Source organism: Amphiprion ocellaris, chromosome 19, assembly GCF_022539595.1.
Source record: "Amphiprion ocellaris isolate individual 3 ecotype Okinawa chromosome 19, ASM2253959v1, whole genome shotgun sequence".
Classification (NCBI taxonomy): domain Eukaryota; kingdom Metazoa; phylum Chordata; class Actinopteri; family Pomacentridae; genus Amphiprion; species Amphiprion ocellaris.
The window spans coordinates 30,596,819-30,621,953 of record NC_072784.1 but is presented as its reverse complement, the minus strand read 5'-3'; the positions used below and the strand labels follow the sequence as shown (position 1 = coordinate 30,621,953).

The following is a 25,135-nucleotide window of genomic DNA, read 5'->3' as shown; positions in this document are numbered from 1 at the left end:
TACCTGGACACAAGCCGGGACTTGATCCATCCCTGCTTGGTGACAATGTGTGATGGTGAAAACCCTAAAACATCCAAAGACCTCAGGACACGTCACCAATGATGTGTTCAGGTGTATGAAGATGATGTGGTGTAGAAAAACAAGCAAAAGGCACAAAAGTTGGACTGTAATGCTGCAGAGTTCTGTGTGTTTGAGCACATTTACTGACAGAAAACACACAATCTGAGGTGTTTGAAGTCTTTGCAGATTTAGCTCTGGAAAAATCCCTGTGCAGAATTTTAAAGAAAAGCCTGAAATACTGGAAACCAACTCCTTCTAATATTTGCATATATGGACTGTATGCATCTTACAGGGGGAAATAATCAGTAATAAACAGGAAATAACATGAGACATATTTACTAGCAAGAATAACATCATGAAAGATGAATATATTTAACATATTTTCCACTGATAATGGGGGACAGATTGGTATTTTCTCTGTATTTGAGGGAACACAAACCCAGAAAATGCACAGTTACACTCTAGCTCATGTGTTTAGAGATGCAGCTGAACAAAAACAACAATATACTTGTTGAAATATTACATTTAGGTTCGTAGGACTCTCCCTGCAGAATAATGAATCAGTTTTTATCATCAGTTAAGTATCTATTAAAAAATCTCTATGACAACTTTCTAAAAACCTTCAGAAGTAATTTAAAAGACCACATTATTTCTAAAGCACTCATTATAAAAACATGTTATCGCGAGGAGGTTAAACGATTTAATAACATTCTATAAAAGTTGTTTGTTATGCTGGTTGTATAATGATCGGCGTTTTATGAACAGGTTGAGTCGGGTTTAGACAGTCATTGTTGTTTTAAACATTACCAGCACCAGCAAGAGAGGAAACTCCAGCTTCCTGCTGAGTTCATCCTAAAACAACAAAAGCTTTGTTGGCCTCCATGCAGACAACTCACCCATGAGTCAGGCTGTATCAAATGAGCCATCTGGAAGAGGTAAAATCTGTGTGTTGGTGAGGGCGTGCGTTGCGTGCATTGTTTGCTCATTTGTGCATGCATGTATGTTTTGGAAGTGAGTTGCTAGTTACTCTGTTTTCGTGGCAACCTCCATAATAAGCTGCTGTACCTGGCTCAGGGCTGCAGAGGGGGGAGATGGATGAACGAGGCGAGGAGGTGGGAAAAGGTGTGCCAGGCAGAGGAGGAAAGATAAGATATTCAGAAAGAGGGATGTGAAGTGACACTGAAGCCCCGTGGTGTTCATGGAAACTAGGAAGCAGGAAGATTTCTGCCTGCTGTGTGTGAAAAAGAGACACAGAATGAGGGCAGTGTTTGCATAACTAATGGAATCAGCAGCACAGGTCATGTAAGACCCATGAAAAACTGTCTGGCTTTCTGGAAAGTACAGTAGAGTTCTTTTTTTCAGCTCAGGGGAAAGCACCGCCGTCAGAGAGAAACAGTTTCACACACGATGCAAGAAGCTGCATCCACTGCTGAACTGTAAATGCAGGTCGGAGCGTTTCACAACATCACCGACACATGAAACCCCGTCCTGCGGCCCCACATGGCAGAGTGGCTTCATCTAAAGTCCATGCACAGCTGTAGTGACAGCAGCTGCCCTTCGCCAAATGTTAAACATCAGCACCCGGCCAGGCTCGGCTAACTTTAATCAAACACAGCACCTGTTGGAAACATGCACACACACACACACACACACATGCACAATGGCAAGCAAACAACCCCCCAACTGCTTTTGCTCGGTGGTTTTCTGTGCAGTGCATGGACACACATGTTGCTGCCTGCACATGTGTGCGTCATGCATGTGGTAAATACTGGGAGCAGCTGTCCTCCATCAGAAATGACTCCTAATGAAGCCCCTCTCTCTCTCTCTCTCTCTACGTCGCTCTGCTCCACTTCTCCACCGAGTCACAGCTCTGTTTAACACGTCAACAAGCCTGCATTGTCACTGTGCTGCTGGGTGTGTTACCATGGCAACCCACATAAAAACACCAATCCCGTTTCACCGGGAAGAGATGTAAAGCTTTGATAGAAAAAATATACACAAGGTAATTCTGAAAACAAGATGCAAACACAGAAAAAAGAACACATTTGCGTTTCCAACTGAAGGCAAAGTATGTGAACTTATTCAACTCAGCACCACCACCTTCTGGCTGAAGCAAGTATTGCAGTTTAAACCAAACGCTTTCAGCACAAGATGACAAGTTTTTCAGGGAATTTATCAGCATAAAAGGTCAAATCTGCCCATCTATAGCTACTGTAAAAGTCATCAGGCTGAGCATTCAATGAGCGTCTGACCACTTTCTGTTTAATCAAACCACATCAGCTGACTTCACTGTGACTGGAATTAATGCGACACGTCAGCCCCTTCACGCATCACTCCCATCCTCCGCGGTTCACAGACAGTTTCCGTTCCATCATTGTTGACTCATGTGGGAAGAAAGAAAACACAGAGGAAACAAAGGGAGCCTTGCAAATCGGCATCCAGTGCTTTAATTTGGCCGATGAGAGGTGACATGACGTGTCCAGATAAGATGGGACAGCATCATGGCTACACCCACTTATCGTCTAGAGGGTCTAGGGAGGAGGCAGGTACATGGAGAACATCCAAACTACACATAGACAAGGCCTCAATCGACCAGCAATGCACCACAGCATCATCTCAGCAGAAGAATATGGACTTTTTTAAAAAATTACTGCATGTGAGCCACTAGAAGCCAATAGATCTGATGTGATTGAACTTCACCAAAAGCTGTACATCAACCTCTCACTTGGACTCACACAAAGACAGACTTAAGCCCTTTTCAGATGTGGACATAGACAAACTTTAGTTACTTTCATTTCACTATGGTAACAGGACGTCAGAACCTGCATGATTGACTCCTACAAACACCTGTAAACAATAAACTAAACATTAAATCCACATTACACTCTGACCTGCAGCTGACTCCATCTTCATCCCTGTAAAGATGCATCTTTATGGACATCCCAGTTTGAAAGAAATGTCCTCAAGTGTAGGACAATTTGTTTTGTGCTTTTTTCTCTCTCTGCAATGCTTCATGGATCAATATTAGCACTCTAATGTGGAAAAAGCTGTCGTCAAATTGCTTGAAACTTAAAACGTGATCTTGTGAATCTTTTAATGCAACTGCATGAAGCTCAAACTAGTGCCATGTTGAAAGTAAGACAGAAATTTTGCTTATTGCACATTCAGTATTACACCGCTGTTCAAAAGTTGCTCTAAATTAGCTAAAGTTGATATTATTAGTTAAAGTCGTCTCATATTAACCCTCCTGTTGTCCTCGTTTATGAGCACCAAAACACATTGTTTCCTTGTCTGAAAAAAATCCAAAAATTCTGTTAAAAAAAATCCCAAAATTTCTGAAAATGTGCAAAACCTTCAGGAAGAAAATAAGTTTCCCTTAAAAGTTTTATTTAAAAAAAATCCCCCAAATTTGGCAAGAAAATTCTTGTAAATATTTTCAAAAAATGAATAAAAATCTTCCAAAAAATCCTAAAAATATCTATAGTGATTACACATATGTTAGTAAAACTTCTAATATTTTCTTTAAGAGCTTTTACAAAAAAATCTACCAAAATCCAGCAAAATTCACTGGATTTTGGTTGATTTTTTTGTGAATGTTTTTAAGAAACATTTTTAACATTTCTTTTTTTCCACCAAAAAATGTTCAAAGATTTCCCATAAATGTTGAAAATGTGGACATCAGAAGTTTCACTGTGAAAATATTTATACTTTTTTCCACATTGTCAAACTTTGAAACGGGTCAATTTTGACCAACAGGACAACGAGAGGGTTAAAGTTGCTCTAAAGGAGTTAAAGTTAATTAATTCCATAATTAATTGAATGTTCTTGATTGAAAATATGTTTCTCTTTGAAAAATAAGGACATTTCTAAGTGATCCCAAACTTTTGAATGGTAGTGTACATGAATTAAAGTTGCTCTGTATTAGCTACAGTTGATATTAAAGTTGCTTTATATTCAAGTTGCTCTATATTTCTTTATAAAATAAGTTAAAGTTGACCTACTGTACAATGGACACATTCAGATGCTTTCAGATTAATAGAATGTCAGAAATCGCCAGTGCTCACAAACACAGACACATCACACTCTCGAAAAACTGAAATAAACTCGACCCAACATTCAAACAAAAGTGAAAGTCTGTCCTGCTGAATCCGTTACTGCTCCCTGGAGGAAGCACCTGGAGACAGGAAGTGATACCTCCATCACACACACACACACACACCTGTCAATGACCTCACCTCCATCCCTGTATGTCACACACACAACCACATATACACACACACAATCACATATACACACTCTCACACACACAGCCACATATACACACTCTCACACACACAACCACATATACTCACACACACACAGCCACATATACACACTCACACACACACAGCCACACGTACACACTCTCACACACACAGCCACATATACACACTCTCACACACACAGCCACATATACACACTCTCACACACACAGCCACATATACACACTCTCACACACACACAGCCACATATACACACTCTCACACACACACAGCCACATATACACACTCTCACACACACAGCCACATACACACACACACAGCCACACGTACACACTCACACACACACAGCCACATATACACACTCTCACACACACTTGACCGTTTCCATTTTTTTTTACAACAGTCACAGTAAGACTCATAAAAATGCCATTAAGAAGCAGACAGCTCTGCCTCGCTGATGACTTTAGCACAATGTACAGCACATATGGACGCTTATTACTCCAATATGCACGTTGTTTACCGCTTTGTCAGAGGCACAGAGTTTGGAAAAATGAAGGCAGAGCTTTCTCTAAACTAAAGGAGGGACTGAGTGATGGCCAACGTGGGATCAGAGCCACCAGGGACAAGAGTAGTACTGTTCAAACAGAGCTTTTCCTGTTTTTACACCAAAGAAGAATGAGAGAATGCAGAGAAGGGGGGAAAGGGGAGAAATGTCTGAGGCACAAAACAACACAAAATCATCCCTCTGGAAAGTTTTTCTCAGTGCAGACAAGAAGAAAATGCAGAACGGAAAAGCTTCGGCGACAAAGACATTTTCGAGAGAACAAACAGTAGAAGGAGAGATAAACCAAAACCAGGTCTGCACAAACCCTGCTCAGCTCCCAGCTCCAGCTCCAAACCCCAAAGAAAACATGCAGTCAGCAAACAGGACAGAATGAGAGAGTGGAAAATACCATGGAGGGGGAAAACAGAATCAGACTCGTAGAGAAAGAGAGACAGAGAATGAAAGAGATGATTGAAGAAGTTAGTGGGAAGTGATCTTACCTGAGAATTTGTCCCCCTCCATAACCAGATCACTCCCTCCACAGCCACATGTAGTGTCAGCTCTCTCTCTGCCTTTTTTTAGACTTCCCTTCTCTCTCTCTCCTTCCCTCCCTCCCTCTGTTCTCCCTCCCTCTGTTCTCCCTCCCTCCGACCACTTTGATTCCTTCAGTGTGTCTTGCTAATGAATTCAGAATTACGACATCCCCATGTGCTGATCATATGTTGCTGCCTTCAGTCTCTCTCTTTCCTCACACACAGACTGAAGCTTTCATTGTATCTTGAATGTAGAAAGCATTAGCTCGGCCATGTGACATGGACGGCCTCCTCGCAGACAAAAATAACCTGTCAGACTTGAAAACTCTTCTGTCAGCTCACTTACAACGTTCCTCGTGCGATTCATTTGATACCGGCTGTGACTTTTAACTGGACTTCCTCATGCTGAATAAATCTGATGTGTAAAGACAATAAGAGAGAGGAACTTAATCAACACACTTCCCATCCTCACCCCCCGGCTAATGAGCTCAAATCTATGTTTCATTTCAACAACTCATCATTTATTTTTTTATAATAGGTTATTCTGTGATATTCAGGAGATGAGGAGTGATATGTTTCTTAGCTTTAGAGAAAAATGGTCTGCTGATGTTTGGTTTAAACTACATTTAAATTACAAACTTATCGTCTTATAAAGGACAGATACAGTGTGGAACCTGATGTGAAGTAGAAATTAAGCAAAACACAGAGATCCCTGTTTGCTCAGTTACACTCAGGAACCATCAGCTTTAGAACAGGGGTGTCAAACATGCGGCCCGCGGGCCAAAAGCAGTCCCCCAGAGGGTCCAATCTGGCCTTCAAAGTGTAAAAATTAGAGAGAAGACATTAACTGCTGATTGTAAATTAGTAAAACTATGAATTTAAAATAATTTCCAGACCATGACAAGCTGTTTGCTAATAACGTATAATACTAGATTACTCATTGTTCTTTTTGTCTTTTTTTTGTTGTTTTTTTGTCTTTTTTGTCGGATTTTTGTCGGTTGTCTCATGTTTTTGTCGTTTTGTCTCGCTTTTGTAATTTTTTTTGTCTCTGTGTAATTTCTTGTTTCATTTTTGTTGTTTGTCCATTGTTTTGTCGCCTTGTAACTTCTTTGTCTCATTTGTTGTATCTTTTTTGTTTTGTTTCGTGTTGTTTGTCTGATTTTTTGGTCATTTTGTTTCTCGCTTTTGTGTCTCGTTTTTGTCATTTTTTGTCTTATTTTTGTCTGACTTCTGACGTTTGTCTCATGTTTTTGTTGTTTTGTGTTTTTTTGTCTCACTTGTGTTGTCTATTTTTTTTGTCATTTTGTTTTTCACTTTTGTAATTTTTTGTCTTATTTGTGTAATTTTTTGTGTTATTTTGTCGTTTGTCCATTGTCTTGTCCACTTGTAACTTTTTTGTCTCATTTTTGTTTTGTTTCGTGTTGTTTGTCTCATTTCTTGTCATTTTGTGTCTCGTTTTAGTAATAGTTTGTCTTATTTTTGTCTGACTTTTGACAATTGTCTCATGTTTTTGTTGTTTTGTGTTTCCTTTTGTTTTGCTTGTCGTCTATTTTTTTGTCATTTTGCTTCTTAATTGTTATTTTATGTCTCATTTTTGTTCATTTTTTGTTGCCTTGTAACTTTTTGTCAAATTTCTTGTCTCTTTTTTTGTTTCATGTTGTCTCATTTTTGTCATTTTGTGTCTTGTTGTTGTAATATTTTGTCTTTTTTTGTTGTTTTTTGTCTTTTTTTGAAAAGTAAAATACCATATCATCCAGTTCCAGATACCTGAGACTAAATGTTTTGTGTCTTTGTAGATAAATTGTGATCTGGAAGTTGTAATGTGTAAATGATAAACTGAGGCATAATGTTGCTGAAACTGAACTTAATTTTTCTGAAGAAATTTCAGGTTGTTCATCATGTTTTGTAAAAAGATAATTCATTAAATGTGAACATTTTCAGATTGTATTTTATGTTTTTGCACTACATCAAAGGAAATATTAGGAGTTGTGGTTATTTATAGGTTATTATGCTGTGATTTTACTGGTCAAACTGGGCTGAATGTGGACCTGAACTAAGATGACTTTGACAACCATTAGCTTTAGAGACTGGGAGGTCAGACTCTGTGTGTTGTGTAGTTTAGGTGAAGTTGGGGATGAGGTTCATTTGATGTTTTATTGGCCTGTAGACGAAGATGTAAGGGAGGTACTTTTCAGTAAGACGTCCTCTGTTTATTTTGATTTCTTGTGGTTGGAAAACTTGAGTTATGTTTTAGAAGGGGAAGCTTTCTCACGGCTGAATTTCTTCACCTACCTGGAATAAAAGGCTGCATATTTAGCTTGAGAACTAAGCAGCAGAATAATGTGTGTTTTGGACGTATTGCTGCGATGCTACAATCAATCCAGGAGGGAAAGTGTGGCTGGTGTGTGTGTGTTGTGAGTATCAGTGAAACACAAGCCGTCGCTCTGAAATGTGCGTTCAGGAAACTGAGATGACCTCTGAGTGTCGGCGTGTCCCTCAGGTCAGAGGTCACAGAGCAAACGTCTGAGCTGATAGAAAGCTCAGACACACTCAGTCATGTCGGTCTGCCGTCTTGTACAACACGCTGGCTTTGTGTATTCAACATGTGTGCGTATTGTTAGGCTTTATTGTTTTTTTTTTTTTCAAATTCATGCATCTGTTTGTACTCAGATCTTCATTAATCCTTCAGCTAAAAGCAGCGTTCTAAGTTTGGTGCTCTGAAAAGATGACTAATTGGGGGAAAATCGGTGCATTAGCGACCCCAGATGGTCAAAATATGGAACTATGATGACTTGCAAGTTCATACAAGTACAAACCTAAAGAGCAGGAAGGATAAGCATGCAGCGGCTATAGATAGATGCATAGTGTTGATGTGCAATCTAAGCTTTAGCTGGAGAATTCATTCACTCCTTCTTTCCAGTTTGCCAAATAAAGTAAAGCTGTCAGGAGTCAGAGAAGGTGAATCAGATTTAAAAACCATGTGCAAAATCTGTTTTTCTACATATGCAAGAATATGTGCTATATCCTTATTCTACTTATGTACAAATCTGTGCAATATAGAGCAACTTTAACTCAGTTACAGCAACTTTAACTCATGTACACTACCGTTTAAAATGTTTGGGGTCACTTAGAAATGTCCTTGTTTTTGAAAGAAAATTTTTTTTTCAATGAAGATAAAACTAAATGAATGATAAATCCAGTGTAGACATTGTTAATGTGGTAAATGACTATTCTAGCTGGAAACAGCTGATTTTTAATGGAATATCTCCATAGGGGTACAGAGGAACATTTCCAGCAACCATCACTCCTGTGTTCTAATGCTACATTGTGTTAGCTAATGGTGTTGAAAGGCTCATTGATGATTAGAAAACCCTTGTGCAGTTATGTTAGCACATGGATAAAGTGGGAGTTTTCATGGAAAACATGGAATTGTCTGAGTGACCCCAAACTTTTGAACGGTACCATATATAATAAATCTGTGCCATATTACTACTTCTTTCAGTTCTTTTATTCATGAGCAAATCTGTGCAATACTGATTGGTAGAAGTAGTACTTCTGTATATTTTGGTATGTTTTTTATTTTTGTACTGGTGTTCCTTAAATGTTTGCAGTATTCCTTTATCTTATCTTATCTTATCTTATCTTATCTTATCTTATCTTATCTTATCTTATCTTATCTTATCTAAACGTTCATAAAATATCAGCTGTTAAAACAAATCTTCAACCTGAACCTGGGAGTAAATGTGGCTCCATGTTGTCCTCTTAGCTGCCCTAATGATGCTAATATTATATAATCACTGTTCTCAGAGCAAAAGAGCTTCAAACAAAGGGAAGTAATTTCACTTTGCGCAGACACACACACACACACACACACACACACACACACACTTAATAATATGATAAGCACCGATTAAGTGCATGTGTGTGGAGTGAATAGAGCAGGATGTGCTGACTCCCAGATGGGACTTAACCACACACAGATCAACAATAGGGATAGTGTTGGACAGGCGTCTGTGTGTGTGTGTGTGTGTGTGTGTGTGTGTGTGTGTGTGTGTGTGTGTGTGTGTGTGTGTGTGTGTGTGTGTGTGTGTGTGTGTGTGTGTGTGTGTTACAGTAAAGCATCCTCCCAAACACACGCCCGTCGGCTCGTAAATCTGCCCTGTTGGCAGATGTTTTGTACGGGGCATCTCCCTGCAAATGTCAACCCACACATACACACACACACACGCTCAACACACACGCTCAACACACACACACATGCCCTGTGGCAACTGCATCATCGTCAGGGAGGTCTGCTGACATGCATCCGCAGTCTTAAGCAGTTTCCTGCGATCTGTGGAGGCGTATATCAGCATCTGTTAGCCTGCATGTGTGTGTTTGACTCTAATCTCTTTGTCTGTCTTTTACAGACAGTAAGAAAAAAAACAGCAGCTCAAGGAATCAACATGGTCTGATTAAACTGAAAAAGATGCAGCTTTATAAATTAAACTGCTCAAAAAGTTTTGTTCTGTTTATGTTTCCTGTATTCAAGATTCAAGATTTTTATTTGCCATTTATGCACAGACAGGACTGCGCAGTGTCTCAGTGGTTAGCACTGTCACCTTGCAGCTAGAAGATCCACGGTTCATGTCCTGGCTTCCTGGGATCTTTCTGTGTGGAGTTTCCATTTTCTCCCTGTGCATGTGCTCTCACTCAGCATACGCAGCGCTCTGAGAAAACAACTTCTATCTGCTATTTGTGGAACACATGCCTCAAATCTGGCATGTAGAGGCTTAAATGTGTGAGTGGCTGAGAGGTTTCATGAGGTCATGTTAATTCCACAGGTCAGTGTTGAAATCTTTTCGTGGAGCTGATTCCACAACGTTACTGATGAATCATGCAAGTGCGAGATAAAAAAAAGCATTTTCTCTGCAGGGGATGCACAGTGACTCGGTGGTTATCACTGTCACTGTGCAGCTAGAAGATCTCCGGTTTACGTCCCGGCCTTCCTGGGATCTTTCTGCATGGAGGTAGCATGTTCTTCCTGTACATGTGTGGGTTTTCTCTGGGTTCTCCAGCTTCCTCCACAGTCAAAAAACATGCTGAGGTTAATTGGTGATTCTAAATTGTCTGTAGGTGTGAATGTGAGTGTGATTGTTTGTCTCTATGTGTAGCCCTGTGATAGACTGTTACCTGTCCAGGTGAACCTGTGATAGACTGTTACCTGTCCAGGTGAACCTATGATAGACTGTTACCTGTCCAGGTGAATCTGTGATAGACTGTTACCTGTCCAGGTGAACCTGTGATAGACTGTTACCTGTCCAGGTGAACCTGTGATAGACTGTTACCTGTCCAGGTGAACCTGTGATAGACTGTTACCTGTCCAGGTGAACCTGTGACAGACTGTTACCTGTCCAGGTGAACCTGTGACAGACTGTTACCTGTCCAGGTGAACCTTCACCCTCAGTCAGCTGGTATAGACTCCAGCCCCCCATGACCCTAATGAGGATTAAGTGGTGTGTAGATGATGGATGGATCTATGCAACCCAAATAAAACACTGAAGCCTTAATTTAAAACCATGTAGCTGCACTTCAGCAGCTCCATTTAACATTACTTCTGCAGCTGACCAGTTTATTTCTGATGTTTTTCTGCTCCAACATTTCTACCTCATGTTGCACGAGAGGTGGAGTGAGCTACTGAGGGGTTTTTGCACAGATTGTTCACATTTTTGTTTTTGCAGATACAGAACACTGCATGTCAGAATGTGGTTCTTCTTATCTTTTGCTTCTTGCAATCTGTGGGATGAAAACACGTCCTGCAGTTTATCAACTCACAGATTACTTCCACATATAGGGCATAAGCATGGCCTTACTTCTGATTAGTTAAAGGTACCAAATGATCCTTTTGCAAGTTGCAGTTTGCATGTTGCTCCACTAGAGAGCTTCTCAAACTACAGTAAAGCTAGTTTAAAATATTAATTTGTTGCTGCAATAAAGAGACTCTCCCCTATGGCCGATCACATGACGACTTTATGGCTTCACAAACAAACTCAACACAAGAAAACTGCATCGGCTGCAACGCTAGTATCTATTATATTGTATGTTTACAACATTTTGCACATCAATACAGCAAATCTGCGCTGACAGAGAACCCTGAATGCCAGTTTTTTCCGCTTTGGCAGGAGGTTAAAAGTGCAACAAGAGCAAACAATTATAAGTAAATGGAAAACGTTGGAGAACAGATGGGATTAAAACAGCGCAGAACGTGCAAACTACGGTAAAATTAGCTTAAAATATTAATTTGTTGCTGCATCAGTGAGACTCTCCCCTACGGCCGATCACATGACGGCTTTATGGCGTCACAGACAGAATCAACAAAGACATCTGTATGTGCAAAAACTGCTGTGTCGGTGCACAAATGATCACAAGTTTCATTGGTGCATATTTCGCCAGGACTGAGGATTAACTACAGTTTAATTTAGCCAATTTTCCAAGCTGTTTTTAGGCACAGCTGGTAGCGATCCTATTAAACTAAACTTTTTAAGTGCGACCAACACGTCACTTTTTCTGGTTTTATTCCTGACAGTGTATGCAGACACAGACTGGGTTTGAGGGAAAAGACAAAACCTTTTCAAAGGGACAATATAAATACCAGATAAGGTCTTTTCTGTGTTTTCTGTGACGCTTCGCCACGTGTTCGTCTGCATCGTTACATCTGCTGCTTATCTGCTATCAGCTGTTATCTGGACAGGGAAGAGAACCTGCTCTGCCCTCGCCGTTATCACACTGACTTACGTAATGCTTTACAGGAACACTGAGCAAATAATGGCAGCTGGACAAGGCAGGTTGTTTCATTTAGACAGTGCCCAAAGTTGGACGGTTGACAGAGAAAAGGAAACGTGATAATGCAAGTTTTAGGCACATTATTCATTGTCTTACCTCAAATTCTTTCTGCTGCATGACTCCAAGCATACAGACGGAGTGTTTTTTATGACTCAACAGCAAGAGGAACTAGGAGAGTCCTGAAACAGGTGTTGTGGCCCCACAGAGGCCTGATCTCAACCTCATGGAATCAGTCTGGAAATTACAGACACCGAGACGGACTTAATTCACAGAAGACGCTGCGGCAACTTCTCCAAGATGCCAAAAAACCTCCACTGAGGAGAACCGGTGCTCTTTAATAAGCAAAGATGGGATTAGTTGGTTTCTGTTTGCTGCCTAAAAAGTCTGGAATTCATTAGTTTAGGAGGCATTCTCACTTGATTTTTCATGTCTTCTACATAGAATGCACTGTTTTTGTAGGAATGTACACTACTGTGGAAAAGTTTGGGGTCACCTAAACAATTCCATGTTTTCCATGAAAACTCCCACTTTTATCCATGTGCTAACATAACTGCACAAGGGTTTTCTAATCATCAATGAGCCTTTCAACACCATTAGCTAACACAATGTAGCATTAGAACACAGGAGTGATGGTTGCTGGAAATGTTCCTCTGTACCTCTATGGAGATATTCCATTAAAAATCAGCTGTTTCCAGCTACAATAGTCATTTACCACATTAACAATGTCTACACTGGATTTATCATTCATTTAATGTGATCTTTATTGAAAAAAAGGTTTTCTTTCAAAAATAAGGACATTTCTAAGTGACCCCAAACTTTCTGAATGGTGGTGTATGTGTTGTTGCATGTGTGGATGGATGAATGGATGGATGGATGGATGGATGGATGGATGGATGGATGGGTGGGTGGATGGATGGATGAATGGATGGATGGATGGATGGGTGGATGGATGGATGAATGGATGAATGGATGGGTGAATGGATGGATGGATGGATGGGTGGATGGATGGATGGATGGATGGATGGATGGAGATGACGGGTGCGGTCTACTTACTGGGACTGGTGAGGGCAGATACTTCTCTTTCTGTCCTCTTCGCTCGAGCGCTGGCTGATCGTGCTGTAAATAGTGACAAAGTAAAAAAGAAAAATGAGTAAAATCTGTAATTTACTGAACTGCTTTTGCATCATAACTTCCTGCAGTAAAAGTCAGTATCAGGAAAGAACTGTTGCACTGCTTACAGCTCTGATTTCATTCGTTTTGCAGTACAAACATACAAAACATTATGGGTTCGTTTTAGTTTCTGCATTCATCCTTTCTGAAATAAAAAGCGCCATCCTGGTTTAGATCTACAGCCAAAGTGTCCTTCAAAAATCCACTTTTAAATGACACATTTGATTGCTCTGAAGGACTCGTTTCCAGCTCAGTGGTTCTCTGGACAGAATCTAAATCAACAAAGCAACAAAACATACAAGAACCAAATGGAAAACTATTACTTCACATCCGCCCCGAGGCCAAATAATTCACATGTGGAAAAGCAAAGTAAACCCATGTTTGAAAAATGGCTACTATTGTCTAACCACGGAGAAGCTGACTATTAAAGGAAACAGAGACTCTTTTTTGGCAATTTAATTGGTGGCTTGTGTCTGTTTTTACAGTTGTGTGGATGAAATAACGATGAAACAGGACCAAAGCCGCAGTTTGAAGTAAAATGCAGCACAAGAAAACTGCATCCAGTTTCTACTGAAGTGTGTGTTTACAACATTTTGCACATCAATACAACAAATCTGTGCTGACAGAGAGCCCTGAATGTTGGTTTTTCAGCTTTGGCAGGAGGTTAAAAGTGCAACAAGAGCAAATGATTATAAGTAAATAGAAACCGTTGGAGAACAGATGTGTTAAAGCAGTAGCTGAAAGTGCAAACTACAGTAAAGTTGGCTTAAAATATTCACTTGTCTTCTCAAATAAGTGACATTCAGAGCAAATCAGACAAAATGCAGAGGCTATGCTGACCCTATTTGCCTTTTATGGCTGAAGTTGCTCATTAAAATTGTGTTCAGGGTGCAGTTTGGAGATTTTTTGGAAAGAAAAGGGTCTTTAACCCCATTAAATCTCATCTAACAGATCTCAGTTGGGTTCTACATGACGCTGGCTGGTTTAGGAATCAGAGGAATGTCGTCTTGGTCAGTGGAACGCTAAAGATAATCTCTCATTGATCGACTCCGGAGTGTTTCTGTGCGTTGAGTTGTGATGAATCCCCGGCAGTTGTGCAGCTAAACGGGGAGCTGTTGTAGATTAGAAAACCCTTGTGCAGTTATGTTGGCACATGAATAAAAGTGTGAGTTTTCATGGAACACATGAAATTGTCTGAGTGACCCCAAACTTTTGAACGGCAGTGTGCATCCTATGAAAACAGACTAAATGCAAATTCCAGTTTCACCTATTTTAGCCTCTGACTTGACTCATGCTAAATATGAGAATAACAGTGCTTGGTGCTGAGAATAGCTCGATGCTACAGCGAGGAGTTGAGCTCAACTCTTCCTGGAACATGTCACCACGATGCTGCATCTCTCTCACATCAACCACACTCTTGTTCTTTTCTTTTCCTCCACGTCTTCCGGTCCTCTCCTGCATCGACCCAGTCCGATGAGGTAAGCTGATGAGTCACCGGTCCCATCCTGTTTTTTAACTTCTTAAAAACACTTCCTACCGCAGCATCAGAGTGTGATGTGACCTGCATTTTCTGCCAATAACACCAGCAAACGCGTTGGTTTTCCGCCTCTGTTGTTGTTTCAAACACACAGGCAGCTGATCCACTAGCGGGGGGGAGGGAATGTACCACTGAGAGGCTGGAGGACGTGAGTAAAGCTCATGTTATGTGTGGAGATTTTGAGGTCGATCCACTTTCCTCTCTGTGAGTAAAGTAAATAAATGAAGCTACTGTAAGTGATGATGAAGTGTGCAACCTCTGCTCCAGTAGAATCACTTTTCACAACCACATACAAAAATAGATTAAACCAACAAATCTATTAAACTGAAACATGAATCATCGGTTGTTGGAGCAACATTATTTATTATTTTTGACACATCTCTATGTAGTTTGCAGGAGGAGAGATACCAGATAAAAACTGGCAGAGGAGTCTAGATGCTTTGATAAGTGGAGACACATTCATTATTTTGAATTTATGTCACGTTAGAGCAATATTGTGCTGAAATGAGCAGGTCAGACTGTGTATTCAGGTCAAAACAACCCAAAATAAATGATTATAACTGTTCTTTAGACAGCTCTGACTGACTGTTTGACTGTAAACATTAGGCTGAAGTTGATGGAAACGTTATAAAGCTGCCTCCTGACTCTTTAAATCACTAACTGGGGGTTCAGACTGACCAAAAGCACCAACATGAAAGAGTCGCTCATCTTATTTGCTTCATTAATCATTAATCAGCTATTTGCCATGTGATAACAGCCTATTATACCAGAGTGCACGTATCTACAAGAACCCAACCAACTATTAGTAAACACATAATTATAGGTGTGTACGTCATACATTAATCATTGCTTTGCTGAACACAATGCAGAAAAACTTTGGTGTTTGTCTCAGTGAGCTTCATGAGGTAGAACCTGAAATGGTTTTCACTTCACAGGTGTTCCTTGTCAAGGTTCATTTGTAGAATTTCTTCCTTCTTAATGGGGTTGGAACCATCAGTTGTGTTGTGCAGAAGTCAGGTTGGTCCACAGTTGACAGCCCTGTTTGACAACTGTTAGAATCCATATTATGGCAAGAACCAATCAGCTAAAGAGAAACGACAGTCCATCATTACTTTAAGAACTGAAGGTCAGTCAGTCTGGAAAATTTCAAGAACTTTGACTGTATCCCCAAGTTCAGTCACAAAAACCATCAAGCTCTATGACCAAACTGGTTCACATGAGAACCTCCCCAGGAAAGGAAGACCAAGAGTCTCCTCTGCTGCTGAGGAGAAGTTCATCCGAGTCTCCAGCCTCAGAAATGGAAAGTTAACAGCAGCTCAGATTAGAGCCCAGATAAATGCCACCCAGAGTTCTAGTAGCAGACACATCTCTACATCAGCTGTTCAGAGGAGACTGAACCAATCAGGCCTTTATGGTCCAATAGCTGCTCAGAAACCACTACTAAGGAAAAGCAACAAGCAGAAGAGATTAGTTTGGACCCAGAAGCACCAGGAATGAACATTAGACCAGTGGAGATCTGGGCTTTGGTCTGATGAGTCCAAATCTGAGATCTTTGGTTCCACCTGTCATGTCTTTGTGAGACCAGAAAAGGTGGACGGATGGTCTCTAGATGGTCTCTACATGCATGGTTCCCACCATGAAGCATGGAGGAGGAGGTGTGATGGTGTGGGGGTGCTTTGCTGGTGACACTGTTGGGGATTTATTCCAAACTGAAGGAACTCTGAACCAGCATGGCTACCACAGCATCCTGCAGTAACATGACATCCCATCAGGTTTGGTTTAGTTGGACCATCATTTATTTTCCAACAGGACAATGACCCCAAACACACCTCCAGGTTGTGGAAGGACTATCTGACCAAGAAGGAGATGATGGAGATGACCTGGCCTCCACAGTCACCTGACCTAAACCCAATCCAGATGTTTGGGATGAGATGGACCACAGAGTGAAGGCAGAAGGACCAGCAAGTGCTCAGCATCTCTGGAACTCCTTAAAGACTGTTGGAGAACCATTTCAGGTTCTACCTCATGAAGCTCATCCAGAGAAGGCCAAGAGTGTGAGAAGCAGGAATCAAAGCAAAGGGTGGCTATTTGGAAGAATCTAAAATATTTAACATGTTTTGACTTTTTCACACTTTTTTGTTTACTACATAATTCCATTTGTGTTCATTCCTATTTTTGATGCCTTCAGTGAGAATCTACAATGGAAATAGTCATGAAAATAAAGAGAAACCATTAAACGAGAAGGTGTATATTTACTGATATTTCTAAAATGTTTGCTCTGTCCTCTTAGCAGCTATAACGATGCAAATTTCCCCACTGAGGGATTAATGAAGCCTTATTGCATCGTAACATCTAATATATATAAATAATGAATATTGTGGGTTTATAGCTATCAGTGTCAGCCCCAAAAACTCCCAGCTCTGATATCTACACATGTCTGTGTGTGTTTCAGAGCTGGAAGTTTATGGAAAATGACAGAACAAATAAGAGTCTGTCAAGCCGATCAAGCCTCGCAGCTAGAAAACATGTCTGTGCCTATTTGCTCCTCTGGCTGAGAAGAGTGAGTCAAATGGACCGAGGAAAGTTTACCGTTGTAACAAAGCAGCGTGCTGAAACAACAGCACAGAGCTGAATAAGTTGATATTTAGAAGTGATATAACTTGTCGGTAGCCTGCGGTTTGAAACCAGGGCAGAGCACTGACAGACATAAAGCAAATATGCATGAGCTAATCGCAGCGAGCTTAAACCAAAGGAGTGACACCTGCAAAGTTAAACTGTATGTTGGTACAGAGGGGAGCTTGTCAGTGTGTTGCTCTGCTCACCTGCACAGTCTTGTCTAGAGCCGTGAAGACACAAGCACACACACACCTACACACACACTTTTAGATGCATGTCTTTTTTCGCTTGGAGCAGATTTGTAATCTTCTCAGGTCATGTTTGTCTTATGATACTGCTGTGTGCTGCAGAGGTCATTATACGCTCATGATACATAAGAAAGAGAGCAGTGTTCATAGGGATGGAAAATAACCTGCTCCGAGCGATGCTGCCTCGACTGATTGATGCTGGCTGCAGTGTTTGGCGAGGCTGAGTGTGTGTTTGTGTCCGTGTGCATGTAGCATGACCGCTAAAGTGCACGGCCATGCTTGGACAAACGTGTCAACTGATTAGTTACTGGCGTCAAATGAGTGGAGAGGGCAAACAGAGAGGAGAGGCGGCTGCACTTCAGCGTACTCCAAACACAATCCAACGAGTGAATGATGGCCCGTGGAATGATTCACAAACCTTTAACTCTCCAACGCACCTGAACTACCTGAGATCTGTGTGTTTGCTAAAGGAGGCTGTTTGTGTTGAGGACAGCGGAGGTGAAGGATCTCTACCTTCCTGCTTTCTTTCCCTCCCTCCCTCCTTTACTTCCACCCTTCCCTTCAGCGCTGGGCGGCGTTTTCATTAAAGCATTAATCAACAGAGTGGCAGATGTTGTTGAAGTGTACACAGCAATGTGATGCAAGAGGTGTTTTTTTCTAAATCCTAGTTGGTAAATGTTGTCACTAAACACTTTCCACTGGAAAACACTTGTTTGAATCAAAGTCATTTTTCTTGTTAGCCATGTTTAAACTAAAAACTATGAGCTGCTGGAGCACAAAGATGGGAGGATATTGTGATGAATTCTGCACAAGATGAAAAATTTTCTACTTTTTAAAGCACTGGAGAAGCCAAACATAGAGATTCCTGTCTGACTGTGAGATTCCACAACAATATATGTCACTATTGCAACTAAAAATACACATGAAAATCAAGATGTGTATCCATGTTGCAGATTCAGTATCTCTCAACATCATGCTTCACTTTATTTCTGAAGGACAAATGGAATCAAGCTCATGAAATATGCTAAAATACACACTACTGTTCAAAAGTTTGGGGTGTGGGTGAAAACTCCCACTTTTCTCCATGTGCTAACATAACTGTACAAGGGTTTTCTAATCATCAATGAGCCTTTCAGCACCATTAGTTAACACAATGTAGCATTAGAACACAGGAGTGATGGTTGCTGGAAATGTTCCTCTGTACCCCTATGGAGATATTCCATTAAAAATCAGCTGTTTCCAGCTAGAATAGTCATTTACCACATTAACAGTGTATTAACAGGTAGTGTATAAATTTATTTTTTTTTGCTCCACCATCAGTACAACACATGAACTGGTCACATGATGCTCCATTGAATGACTCTGTTTGTTTCTCCATGCAGACATGAAAATCCCTGAAAACACACAGATACTAAAACCTGTAAAACCTTTGTTTAACCTCAGTTCTCTGTCTCCGTCTGACATTTCTGACAGAACCCGTCACTCATTCAGCTGTTCACCTGTGACTTACAGTAAGCACACATTTCCTAGGGGAGGTTTCAGCTCATAAAGCTCGATGGACTGTTTAACTGACTCCGTGGTGCTTTAACAGCCCCACAAGAAGGAAGGCTGATCCTTATCTACCACACCGGTATTGTTTTATAGACTGTTATATAGTATCCTGTCTAACCTGGCTCACAGCACTTTAATGGGACTGAACTCGTATGAAGAGCAGAGAGGGTGTTTGGATTTCAGTGCTGAGTGAGGAATAGGTAGGAAAAAGGTGTTGCCTGGTCTGTTTCTGTGGCGCCAGAGCAGCGGCTATTCATTTGGGAGGAGTTCAGGGTCATGTCTCTCCCAAATGTGCGTCCACATGTCCGTGGGCGGGCAGTCATTACTCCAGGTAAAGCTCTTATCTGAGCTGTAAAAACAATCTTGAAAAATGACTGTGTGTTCTGCTTTATTTAGCTCTTCCACTCGCTCCCCGGCTCCTCGTCCCCCCCCCTTCCATCCTCCGCCCTCCGGTTGTGAAACGCTGTGTTTGCAGCATACCCTTAACATGTGTAATGAGGGTCATAAAACCACAACGCAACAGATGGGTGAGCCCAGAGACACAGAGGGAGGGGATCAGGGCTCAGCGATGGTAACCTTTCTCACATCACAACCTAAACTATGAAAAAAATATCATCTAGAACGTCGTATGACTGCACAAAAGTTAGCGTGTCTCTGCAAACAGTGCATTAAAAACATTTCAATACCTTTCTGCAAAAGAGAAAAGAAGAGAATACAGATCAACTTTAAATATTATGGAGCAACTTTAACTAATATGGAACAACTTTAATTCATGTACACTGCCGTTCAAAAGTTTGGGGTTTGGAGCATCGTGGGGCTACATATAGAGACAATCACACTCAGAGAGCAGAAAACCCACGCATGCACAGAGAGAACATGCTAACTCCATGCAGAAAGATCCCGGGAAGGTCTGGATGCGAACCGGGGATCTTCTAGCTGCAAGGCGACAAGTGTCAGAGCGATATATGTAGTGGAATCTTGTGTAACTGTGACAGAGGGGTAAGTGTAGTATAACAATGTGCAACAGTGATAGAGGGACATGTGCAATAGCTTGCCTTGGTCCCCCACCTTTTGTCTGTTTGTGTGCACTGTGTTGTTGCTTGTTTGTATGTCTTTGTTCAGTGATGGTTTTATGTTATTTGGATTTTTTTTATTTTCAACCTGCAAATGGAACTCAAGATGGAAATTAACCCTCGTGTCGTCCTGCGGGTCAAATTGTCCGGTTTTAAAGTTTGAAAATGTGGGAAAAAAATATAATTTCACAGTGAAAACTTCCACATTTTCAACATTTTTGGGAAATTTTTGAAAATTTTTTGGTGTAAAAAAAGAAATGTTAAAAAAATGTTTCTTTAAGAACATTCAGAAAAAAAAGGTGAATTTTTGATTTTTTTCCCAAATGTTCTTAAAGAAAATATTAGAACTTTTACTGATATATATGGAATCACTTTAGATATTTTTAGGATTTTTTTTGAAGATTTTTATTAATTTTTTGAAAATATTTACAATTCTTATTTTTTAAATTTTTATTTCTTGCCAAATTTGGGTATTTTTTTTTTTTTTTTTTTTTAAATAAAACTTTTAAGGGAAACTTTTAAGGAATCTTCTTCCCGAAGATTTTGCAAGTTTTTATAAATTTGGGGAATTTTTTTGCTGAATTTTTGGATTTTTTTCAGACAAGGGAAGAATATTTTTTGGTGCCGTAAATGAGGACAGCAGGAGGGTTAACCATATGCCTACAATCTCTCGTATTTACATGTAAACGTTCATTAATACAAACTCTCCCATTTTAGCACTCAGAGAGCAGTACTCTGCCAAGGCTGCTCAGTCATTGCATGATTTCCGACGGATACAATCTTTAAAAAATTTGTGGTCTGCAGCGGTGGATTTGTAGTAGGACCACAATCATGTGATCATCAGTGTTCAGTTGTTGTCATGGTTACAGTGACGCCATGCTACGATCTCACAATGATACAGAAGCAGACTATGAGCCGCATCACTGCCAAAATCTAATCGCTTGGTTCTTGTGTCATTTCTGACCTTCTCTGAAAATTTCATTCAAATCCATTAATCCGTTTTTGAGTAATGTTGCTAACAGACAGACAGACAGACAGACAGACAGACAGACGCTGATCATCACATAACTCTGCCGAAGCTCTGCCTCATTGGTGGAGTAATAAATAAGTAAAACTGAAAACCGAAGTGCTAACCACTGAGCCACTGCGCAGCTAAACTGATTCCTACATGTAATAAAATATTCCTTCATGTTGCGACAGGACGAGGCGACTCCTGCCAGAAACTGCATCTCCTTCATGGCTCTTCTGAAAACTGAACAGCAGCATATTTCTTCTTACGGTTCCTAAATCAGATAACGACGCACGGCTACTTTATCCAAAACGCTTAAACAAACGAATGAGTGTCTGCACTTTATCATCCTAATGCCCACGTTTAGATGTTCCACCACACATCAGAACTTCTCTCAGCCTGCCATTATCTTTTTACAGGCTCCTCCTGGCCTCGGGCTTTCAGCACAGGCGGCCTCTTGTATCGGCCGACACCAGCATCACTGAGCTGCATTCTTGGCTGCAGATAAAACACAGAAAGCAGAGTGGACTCTTCAGAGAACCAAACACAGGCCAGACAGAGGCTGTAGGTCTAACAGGGAAACTCCATACAGCAACACTTGATGCATATGTGGTTCTGTTTGCGCTGCTGAATCGTGAGTCTACGCTCTTCTGTATTTGTGTTTAGGACATCTAATCTGTTCCCCTTTGACTAGTGTTTCCCTCTGGTACCAATAAACTACAGTTTGGCTTTTGTGGTTTCGGTTCAGCACAGCGGCAGTAATTTGTTGAGGTTGCTCACAGGTTAAGGTGACATGAAAACACAGGCTGGCAGGTAGCAGAGAAATCCTACACCTTTATCTTTAAACACACAAAAAAATTAAAGTTTTATAATGCTAACAGCTTACGCTAAAGCTCACAAACACTCTGATTAATCTGCTCTAAATTCTTTATTTTGCTCTTTTGATTTTGGAAAATCATCAAGAAGCAGAGCATCACTGTCTCAGCATGAGGACAGATCAAAACCTGACAGACCTGCTGAGCTGAAGCAGGAGAAGCAACTGTTTAGTTTTTTTTAGATAAGACATTAGGTGAACATGTTGATTTTGATCATCATCATTCTTTCATTCAGTGTGATGTTACACCTGCAGCTCAGGTGGTTTTTTACTGTATAAACATTACCACGACTTTCAGATGAAAAATATCACAAACATCCCATTCAATGAGTCTAAAGCACTTGATTTTGCTTTTATTTAGCATTTTTCCTAATGTAAAGTAGCTTCCTGCTTTCATTGCTGTTCTGTTTTACAGCAGTTGGTGTCAAAAATGTTTTTAAGAATAAGTGAATTTTTTGATACTGTAATTCCACACTTTAGTGGTTTGAGTAAGGTCAGCATGTGTTTCAGTATTTACAGTAAATTAAAGTGTAATGAGTGATTAATCACATTCATGCATGCTGCATACATCAACAAGAAAAGCACTCAGAGAGAGCAGTACTCCGCCAAGGCTGCTCAGTCGCTGTATGATTTCTGATGGATGAAATTTTGAGAAAATTCCTGTCGGAAATCACTGCACCATAGAATGTGTCCATTTAATGTAGATGTATCCACAAACAAAATGACCTGGCACTGAGCACAGGTGTGTGTTATGCATGTGTACGTTATGTACAGGTACCAGATCACATGATCTAAATATGTAGCAGGCGGGACACTTTATTTTTTTGTCCGTATTTTTGAAACACACAAGAAGATTAATAAAAGTAGAAAAATAGTTTGAATTTACACAACGAAAGTAAAATAACCTTAAAATGGTTAATGGCTCTCTATCTATCTGTCTGTCTGTCTGTCTATCTATCTGTCCGTCCGTCCATCCGTCCGTCCGTCTGTCTGTCTGTCTATCCATCCATCCAGCCATCTATCTATCTATCTGTCTATCTATCTATCTATCTATCTATCTATCTATCTATCTATCTATCTATCTATCTATCTATCTATCTATCTATCTATCTATCTATCTATCTATCTATTTATCTATCTATCTATCTATCCATTCATCCATCCATCCATCCATCTAGCCATCTATCTATCCGTCCGTCCGTCCGTCCGTCCGTCCGTCCGTCCGTCCGTCCGTCCGTCCGTCCGTCCGTCCGTCCATCCATCCATCTATCTATCTATCCGTCCATCCATCCATCTAGCCATCTATCTATCCATCCATCCATCCATCTATCTGTCCGTCCGTCCGTCCGTCCGTCCATCCATCCATCCATCTATCTATCCATCCATCCATCCATCCATCCATCCATGTCGCTACTTCAGGTCCCTCCACCTCCAGTACTGTACATGCAGGTCCACGTGTCCCAATACCTTATTAGTCTATTATTCACGGGCTTCTAGGAAGCCAAATTGATGGTTAGAAGATCCCCGGCATGCTCTGCTAGATGACAGGGCAAAATATGTCTCAACACAGTTTATAGTTCGACTTTCAAGTTACGATCCAACAATGGCTTTAGGCTCTGAATCAAAGCTTCTCCTGTATAAACAGGCTGGAAGCCGTCATGTGGAGCAGAGCGAAGTCACTCAGGTACCAGTGGAGGGAATTAGGTGTTCATGTGGGTGTTTTGAGTAGGACATAAAAGCACATACCAGGAGGAGTGCACTCAGAAAATAATGTGAGTGTGTGCTGTTACTCATGCAGGTTACTCATTGATCCAGACTGGAGGGAGTGGTGTACAAGGCAGGGACCTGCTCCACGAGCAGAGTTCAGCTGTGAGGGGCTGCATGAGTGAACGCAGACACACAACCTGCGCTTTATACACACAAACACACAACCTGCACCTTTATATACGCACTAACACATAATCTGCACTTTATATACACACTAACACACAACCTGCACTTTATACACACAACCTGCACTTTATACACACACAACCTGCACTTTATACACACAACCTGCGCTTTATACACACAAACACACAACCTACACTTTATAGACACACACTAACACACAACCTACACTTTATAGACACACACTAACACACAACCTACACTTTATAGACACACTAACACATCCTCTCCCATCACTACACACACATTTAGGTCCAATCTACAGGCACAATCCGCTTGTTTGTGTGTGTCTGCGGGGGTATTTGTGTACAAAACACACACATGCTGACACAGTTTATACACTAACGTTCAAAAGTTTGGGGTCACTTAGAAATGTCCTTTTTTTTTGAAAGAAAAGCAGTTTTTTTTAAATGAAGATAACATTAAATGAATGATAAATCCAGTGTAGACATTGTTAATGTGGTAAATGACTATTGTAGCTGGAAACAGCTGATTTTTAATGGAATATCTCCATAGAGGTACAGAGGAACATTTCCAGCAACCATCACTCCTGTGTTCTAATGCTACATTGTGTTAGTTAATGGTGTTGAAAGGCTCATTGATGATTAGAAAAACCTTGTGCAGTTATGTTAGCACATGGATAAAAGTGGGAGTTTTCATGGAAGACATGAAATTGCCTGGGTGACCCCAAACTTTTGAACGGTGGTGTAGGTCAACTTTAACTCATACAGAGTAATTTTAAGTGACATGGAGCAGCTTTAGCTGATGCAACTTTAACTAATATAGAACAACTTTAAATAATACAGAGCAACTTTAACTCCTTTAGAGCATCTTTATCTCATATAGATCAACCCTAACCCTCTCCCATCACGACACACACATTTAT

At 40.6% G+C, this 25,135-nt stretch overlaps 1 protein-coding gene across 2 annotated transcripts in view; it reads right to left on the bottom strand.

Moving 5' to 3' along the window:
• The window catches only part of LOC111576155 (septin-9-like), a 103,541-nt gene that overhangs the window by 76,015 nt on the left and 2,391 nt on the right, over positions 1-25,135 (bottom strand). The window contains exon 2 of one of the 2 annotated variants that reach the window (XM_023281701.3): positions 13,275-13,337. In XM_023281701.3, the coding sequence (XP_023137469.1) occupies positions 13,275-13,337 (63 nt within the window). Of the gene's footprint in view, positions 1-5,366; positions 5,525-13,274; positions 13,338-25,135 lie in introns of those variants that run through there. The other variant, XM_023281704.3, reaches the window with a different exon arrangement.